The following is a 7,790-nucleotide window of genomic DNA, read 5'->3' as shown; positions in this document are numbered from 1 at the left end:
GAGAAATAGTATTTTGAATTCATTAATATTTTTGGAGGAAAAAATAATTGGCTGTATACTTATTTTTAAAAAAATTGTCAAAGGTTAGACTTAGCACTTGGCAAAAGCTATCAATTTATCGATTTATTAATTTATTTCCTCATGTAGTATTCTTTAGTTATTATTATTAGAATTATTTTTGTATTTAAATGGCAAATGACACCAAAAAAAAAAAGAAAAAATAGAAAAAAGAAAAGAAGAGAAATTTTCAATTTGAAGTTAAAAAGGCGTATCTATTTTCTGCCTTTCCATCGTTTCTATGAGATCAGCTGCATTGGTTTTGCAGCTTCGTTTCTCAATTGCCAGAGAAGAGGAAGCCGATTATCTCCGGCTTTGGACCTCCCCTGAACAACTTAACAACAACTAATGGACGGAGATTCGGATTTGAGTCCGAAAGCTCCGTTGTTAGGAGGCTCGGTGAACGGCGGTAGTGGTAGACGCGGCCGACTCAGTCGGCGATACTCCGTGAACTCGCTCCGGAGCGAGTTCATTTCTAGATTACCTGACAAACTGAGGTCTCATCTTCAAGACGTTGAATCTCCCTACGAAATTGATCTTTCCAAGTCCACTGGCTTCAGCAGAGGTTTATTTTGTTTTTTCTTTCTCTTTTATCGGTCTCAATCTCTTTCGCTTTCATTCTGTTCAATTTTTGTTTGGTTGTTGAGAGATTGGAGACGATAGATGAGGTGAATTCTTGTTGTGTTTTATTGTTAATTGCTTCTTCTCTTTTTTTTTTTCCCGATTGTTGTATAGTGAGACCATGCCGAGACTCTGTTTTATATCCTCTGTATACTAGAACGAAATCTGATTTAACCTAGAATGGTTTTGATGCGAATGTTCATTTCTGACGTATTGGTTTGTTATAGGGGAAAAGGACTACTATGAAAGGCAACTTGCTACTTTGAAATCGTTTGAGGACGTCGATTCATTGGTGTCATCTGATTGCATTGATGAGGAAGACATGGAAGAACGAGCTCAGCAAGAGAGGGCCATGAAGATCTCAAATTATGCGAATATAGTACTTCTTTTGTTGAAGGTCGTTTATGTCACCATGACTTTATTGCCTTTAGATGAAGAATTTCATTGGCATAGGCTTATGCTAAGCAGCATTAGTTATGATAACACAACGCAACAACTTTCTGGTGAAGACTCTGTAGTCCGAAACCAACTATAAGGACAAGAAATTGAAAGGGAATTGTTGAAATTAGTATGGTTTAGATGTTGAGACTGTTGATTGCCCCAAATTAACATTGAGCGTATATAAATTCCATCTTGAAGAGCTGATTATTAAACTGATGAATGTCGAGTTTGTTTCATGGTTTATGAAAGGCTCTGTTCTGCTCCCTTGTTTCAAATCTTCAACTCACTCACTCTCCAGTGACAATTTGCAGATTTATGCTACAGTGCGGAGTGGATCCATTGCCATTGCTGCATCAACATTGGATTCCTTACTTGATCTTATGGCTGGTGGAATACTTTGGTTTACTCACTTGTATATGAAGCGAGTAAATATTTATAAATTTCCGATCGGAAAGCTGAGGGTCCAGCCAGTAGGCATTATTGTATTTGCTGCTGTAATGGCTACACTAGGTATATCTTATTCTATAAAGCAGTGTGAAATTGCATTGATTTACTCATTCATCTTCTAATTCTATTGCCTATCTACCAATGCTAAAAATGAAGGCCCCTTTCTCAATTATAACAATTTAAAGGATTGACACTGTCAACTGATGGATATTACACCAATTTCTTGTAAGTTGTAAGTAGCAAATATTAAGGTTGTGCAATTATCCATTCATATTTGTATTCTAGAATCTTCCATGGTTGAATAAACTCGGTTACATCAAATTTTCATTTTACTTTCATTATTTTCATAGTACAACGGTATGATTTGGGTTGCATATAACAATGTGGTGTAGCTAAACCACTTCAATTTCTTGTTTAGGCTTTCAGGTATTACTTCAAGCTGTAGAACAACTAATTCAAGATAAACCTTCTGAAAGTTTATCGTCAGAACAATTTGTCTGGTTGTGTGCAATTATGACCTTTGCGACAGTAGTAAAACTTGCTCTGTGGTTATACTGCAAAAACTCAAGAAATGATATTGTGCGCGCTTATGCGAAGGTTGTTAAACCTACAATTTATTACTATGCCATTATTTTCAAAGAAATAATTCTTCTATATACATGGCATAAATCTTTTCAATGCTAATTCTCAGGATCATTACTTCGATGTGGTAACAAATGTGGTTGGGTTAGTTGCAGCTATTCTTGGTGATAAGATCTTTTGGTGGATAGATCCAGTTGGTGCAATTGCCTTAGCCATATATACAATTCTAAACTGGTCTGGAACTGTGTGGGAAAATGCAGGTATATCTTTTACTTCCATCCTGTTCCCCTTCACTTCGAACGAAAATTTAAGAACAATAGGGAAATTGAAAGGACGTTTGCTGGATATGCCGGTCAGTCTTCTTTTTGGGAAATCTCATTTGTTTGTTCGTTTGACTATTACTTAGTAAGTTAGTATAACAAAATACTAAGACGACTAGTTCCGGGAAGGAGTTGTACAAATGTAGGTATATAGCATCCACGGTTTGAGATGAAAACGTTGTTCATTGAGCTGCCGAGAAAAAAGAAGATATTGGTGCAATCAATAATCTTTAAATGTGATATGATTTCAAAAAGATTTGAAATAACTGTACTTTTGTCATATGCCTGACGTAATTGTATGTTTGTAGCTTTTTTAGTTTCGTTTCTGCCTTTTGAATTGTGTGTGACTCTCTCATTTCATGTTACTTGAATTCCTTCAAATTTACAGCTAACACAAGGTTAATTGATTCTTGTTGTAGTTTCACTCGTGGGGAAATCCGCCCCTCCCGAAGTCCTGCAAATGTTGACTTATCTTGTCATTAGGCATCCTGAAGTCAAGCGTGTTGATACAGTTCGTGCTTACACCTTTGGCGTCCTTTATTTCGTCGAGGTTATCCATACCCTGTAAACTTTCTATGAGTCACTTTTCTATCTAGTATTAAAGTTTCTTCTCCAATGTCGTATTAACACCATAATCACCACAATGTGACTAGCGTTTGGCAACTTTACACTGTTAGATGTAAGAGAAAGACTAAGAAACGGCTTCAAATTTGAATCGAGTGTCTAGTAGTGTGGTGGCATGTATATTTATGAATTCACATCCAACGCTTATTAAAAGGTCAACCACATTCCAATTGTAGTTGCGGGCCTCGTTGAATAACTTTTCTCCTGCCATTCGTGACTAATTGAACTCCATTGTTCTCTCTTTTTGTGAAAAGAACTTGGACACAACCTGGGTGCACCCATTTTGTGCATTCACATCACACACCAATAGAAATTTGTCGAATGGCAAACTGTTTTTTCTTTTCAAATTGGATTATTATTTATTATTATCATTACTATGTAAGGAAATATGCGGTTGCACCTGATCATCGACCCTCTTTTTATTTTAAGAACTTGCATCATAAGTTCACAACTTCAGTCCTTTTAAGATATGAATAGCCTTAAAACCCGAACGTTGAAATTTCACCCGATATTCTTTATTATTATTCTTATTAGAGTTAAAGAAAAAATGTAAACAATCTAGGAAAAAAAAAAGAAAAAGAATCTGAAACGTATATAAATATGGGTTATACTGAGAAGCAATGTAATTCAGGTGGACATTGAACTTCCGGAGGAGTTGCCTTTGAAAGAAGCACACGCCATTGGAGAGACATTGCAAATAAAGATAGAAAAGCTTCCAGAAGTTGAAAGGGCATTCGTTCACCTTGACTTTGAATGTGAGCATAAACCGGAGCACTCCATCCTCAGCAGGTTACCAAACACTCAGCCCTAAAATGTTTTTTTTTTCATCTCTTTGCATGTATATTTTTCAGTCGCATCAAATTATCTCTATTTCTACTTTCCAACTTTATTTTTGGACTATTCCTTTTAACCTGTGCTCCTCTCTCTCTCTCTCTCTCTCGTTTAATTTGTGTTTTAAATAAATGGTAGGTTAAAAAACACATTTGGTTCATTACATTATATGAAAGTAACAAGATTTTGGGTGTGTTTGGAGCAACAATTTATTGTAGTCTTGGTTTACAGTAGTTTGTATTTGGGGTAGATTATTTTAGGTTTGGTTATAATAGTACGTGTTTGAGGCGTAAAATATTTTAGTTTTTGAAAGAAAATAGTAAACATGTAGCAAAGAATAAAAAAACCATAAATGTAAAATAGTAAAAAAGGTAGCAAATTGAGTTTTTGAAGAAGTATTTACTATATCTAATTGATGACTTTTAAATAATATTTAGTGTAGAAATGAGTTTTTATCATAGTCTTATATAGTTCTTGTCTCGAACGCTTCTTAGTCTCCTAAAACTATTGATGCTAACAATTCAGTTTCTATATTTTCAATTTTGTAATAACTTGATCTGGGAAATTTAATGTTTAACGTAAATTTAATGTGTAACAATCTAGTTTCTAGTGTGAAAAAAATTCTTCAAAATTAAGTGTCAACTTTTGTTGGGTAGTAACTTATTGATTTTATAGTTTATAAAAACATTTGATCTATAATCAGTTTATTGATTTTGATGGATGAAATTTTTGTTATTAAATTGTAAAAAAAAACTTTACAACATAGACTAAATTGTGACTTATTAAAGTTTTGAACTAGATAAACTAAACCATACCTCTATTAAACTTTAGGGATCAAATGTATTTCTTAATCTAAATGTATAAAGTAGCATGAAATTTTGTGGTGGCGGATTTCAATTATGTTCCAAGGTTTTGAAAAGTTTTATTTTTATTGGAACTTTATAATTTGTTTTAGAAAACTCATGGACTTCCAAAGTATTTCAAATGTATAATTTTTGTTGGTATTGGGACAAATGTTATTTTGAATTAACAAGAGATATGTTGGTGAATTAAAATAGAATGTGTTTTATTGCATCATTTCCTGCTTAGTAAGTAAAATAATAATAATAATTACTATTATTATTTTAATAATAAACTCCCAAATAACTAACTTATAACCAGATTAACGGTTTGGAACACGTTCCAAATCCAAACTTATAATTATTGTCAAACAATGTTGGTTGAGTTATAGTCGTTTTGACCTCTAAGTTGACATCAATCAACGCTATCTCCTCTCTCTCTGTTTCATAGGAATCTTATAGTATACATAAGCTCTTGAAATTATAAAAGATGGATGAGACTTACCATCGCCCTCTACATGTGTGTGCATTTTTCCCGAAGAGTTGGAAGGTATAATAAGTATAGAAGTAGGATCGTAAGAATTGTGAAGTTCACAGCTTTTTGTTTGTTCCAAGAAGTTTGTGGATTCTACCACTAGAAAACAATAATTTTATATGAGATTTTAGGTATGAAATCTATCTTTGGGTCATATATTTCATAAATATCCTTATATTTGAACTTTTTTTTAAAAAAAGAAGGCTTATAGTGTTAATCTTGGACAAAAATAATTTTGACTTGATAGAGAAATTGGCGTCGAAATTTATTTTTTTTCATATTTACGAATCACTCTCACCAATGGGGAGAAAACGTGTAAATTATATTTACTTGTTGAGTTTATTGATTTGTTTAAGATGCATTTATTTATTGAGATTTAGTTGGATAGTTAGGAATTTTTTTCAAAAATAAAAATATTTGATAAACTATTTACACGATGTAAAACAAAACCACTAAAAGTAAGTTTAAATATTTTTTCAAATGTTCTATTTTTGACAATTTATTGATGAGATTTTATTGTTTGGTTAATTAGAGAGAGAAAACTTATTTAATGTTTTATAAAACAAAAAATTAATATGTAGATTTTGTTTGAAGCCAAAATACATAACAATTTTTTTGTCGTTAAAGGTTTAAAATATACCACAACAAATGAAAAATTGACTCAATATTCATCATGAATCGTAGTACATATCTAATAAACTCCCACAATAAAAAATTTATATGTCATTGTTGACTTATTTTAGCTTGTCTACTATGGTTCATATTGTTTGTTTTAGTTTCTTTTTTATTTTACATCATTATCTCATATATACCGTAGTCTAGCTAATGTTATGGTTACTTTTAAATATATTTTAAAACAAAAGAGTATATCATATTAATTAGTCTTGTTTATATTGAGTTATATATTATGTATATTTTTTTTCATATATACTTGTGTATATTTTGCAAATATATACATCATATTATAATGCTACAAATTAAATAAACTTATTCAAAGAAAACAAATAAAATTTGTGGAATTCAATTACTTATGTTATAGATTGAAAATGGTGATTAATCTTTTTTTCTCTTTCAATATTTATACATATTCTATACATATTCTAGTGCATAATTGATATAAAGTAGGGGAAATTGTATGAGTTTATAATATACAATACAATATCACATACTAATTATAATTAAATAATAGTATACATTAAAATAACAATGGTAGACTGTGTTGCTTGTAATTGAAAATTGTATGTATGATAATACACTCATATTTTTCGTCCATCTATTTTCACCATTAGACTATATTGGCCAAGTATATATGAATTATTTAAGTTAAACATGAGTATACATACATATGAATTAACGTAGTACGTACGTACGTACATACATACAAACGTACGTATGTACGAAATAAACTCGAATATATATACATTATTTGAAATAAAATCTATCAATCTGCCTATTTACACATCTGTGTGTTGTGTGCGTTTACAACCATCTTCCCCGTGAATACCTTCTTTAAGTTGTCATTGTGTCATTGTCTAGATTCACGTCTGTTGAATCGAACTAAATCACACCAACGAGATCTGAAGAAGAAACCACGATGGTGAGATCTAATAAAAGAAACTCATGACGACAAGATTTGGGAAAGAAAGTCATTGGTGGTTGAATTACAGCAAACACGTCGTCGACAGCAGCAAAGTGGACAAAGGTAGAGAGACGATGACAAGTGGATAAAGGGAGTTGTTGATGACGACATGGAAGGAGGCAATAGTTGAGTAGTGACGACGACACAAATGGTTTCAGAAAGAAGGTTTTGTGTTGAGAGAGAATTTTGTAGAAAATGGTTTCAGAGGTTTTGTGGGAAAATGATTTTGGAAATTGATGGGTTTGAAACTCTAAATTATTAATTGAACATAGTTTGAAGACAAAATTTGGTGGTGTATATTTATAAATAAACTATAATATTTATGACGCAATTCTTGGGCTACTTGTTTCTTCAATTAAAACTACTTTTCTTTTTAACATCTTATAACACTTATGTGTTTAAGAAATAACTGAAAAATGTTTTTGAAAAATGTTTTATGTTTTTATAACTCATACAAGACTAAATATATAGGTCAAATTATATCAGAAGTTTAAAACTATCCTATTTTATTTAAAAGGTTTATTAAGCTTAAAAGATTTACACAAAATTAAGGCTCAATAACCAACACTATCCATCCTTTTGATTGATATAACTAAAAATGGAAGAAATTCGTAATGACACAAATATTAAAAAAAATGAAAATAGTTTTTTTATTGAGTTAATTTTAAATTTGACTTCGAGTATTTATTATTTATTTTAGTTTGGAACATTTAATTGAGATAATATATATAATTTTTTAATTGTAAATATTCGATTTATTTTTTCTATCCATATAAATTTCATTTATTTTCATTGTTATATGGTCTTTACATGATTTTTGTTTTTCTTTTCTTGCATTCCTATGTTTCTATGTT

General features: G+C 31.2%; 1 protein-coding gene across 3 annotated transcripts; it reads left to right on the top strand.

Moving 5' to 3' along the window:
- The first annotated feature begins 221 nt into the window (after positions 1–221).
- LOC103492484 (metal tolerance protein 4) lies at positions 222–7,265 on the top strand. Of its 3 annotated transcripts, none has more exons than XR_007819006.1 (8): positions 222–622; positions 906–1,075; positions 1,431–1,629; positions 1,985–2,163; positions 2,258–2,408; positions 2,888–3,032; positions 3,724–3,881; positions 6,834–7,130. XR_007819006.1 is itself a non-coding variant. In XM_008452882.3 (8 exons), the coding sequence occupies exons 1-8, from the start codon at positions 406–408 to the stop codon at positions 6,856–6,858; spliced, it is 1,230 nt and encodes a 409-aa protein (XP_008451104.2). In that variant the 5' UTR covers positions 222–405; the 3' UTR covers positions 6,859–7,265. The 3 variants fall into 3 exon arrangements, 2 of the variants coding, with proteins under 2 accessions (XP_008451104.2, XP_050937400.1); XM_008452882.3 differs by having other exon boundaries at positions 2,888–3,018; positions 6,834–7,265; XM_051081443.1 differs by lacking the exon at positions 6,834–7,130 and having other exon boundaries at positions 3,724–4,083.
- Positions 7,266–7,790: the final 525 nt, after the last annotated feature.

This window comes from Cucumis melo, chromosome 2, assembly GCF_025177605.1.
Source record: "Cucumis melo cultivar AY chromosome 2, USDA_Cmelo_AY_1.0, whole genome shotgun sequence".
In the NCBI taxonomy this organism is placed as follows: domain Eukaryota; kingdom Viridiplantae; phylum Streptophyta; class Magnoliopsida; order Cucurbitales; family Cucurbitaceae; genus Cucumis; species Cucumis melo.
Note: the sequence above shows the minus strand (reverse complement) of the source record. Positions and strands in the feature narration are given on the sequence as shown.

What these genes read in the sequence shown, in the direction of transcription:
- LOC103492484 (XM_008452882.3), top strand. Translation starts at nt 406, where the DNA reads ATGGACGGAGATTCGGATTTGAGTCCGAAAGCTCCGTTGTTAGGAGGC. An exon ending in GCGTCCTTTATTTCGTCGAG is followed by an intron (nt 3,019 to 3,723) that starts GTTATCCATACC and finishes AATGTAATTCAG; the next exon opens with GTGGACATTGAACTTCCGGA. An exon ending in GAGCACTCCATCCTCAGCAG is followed by an intron (nt 3,882 to 6,833) that starts GTTACCAAACAC and finishes GTCATTGTCTAG; the next exon opens with ATTCACGTCTGTTGAATCGA.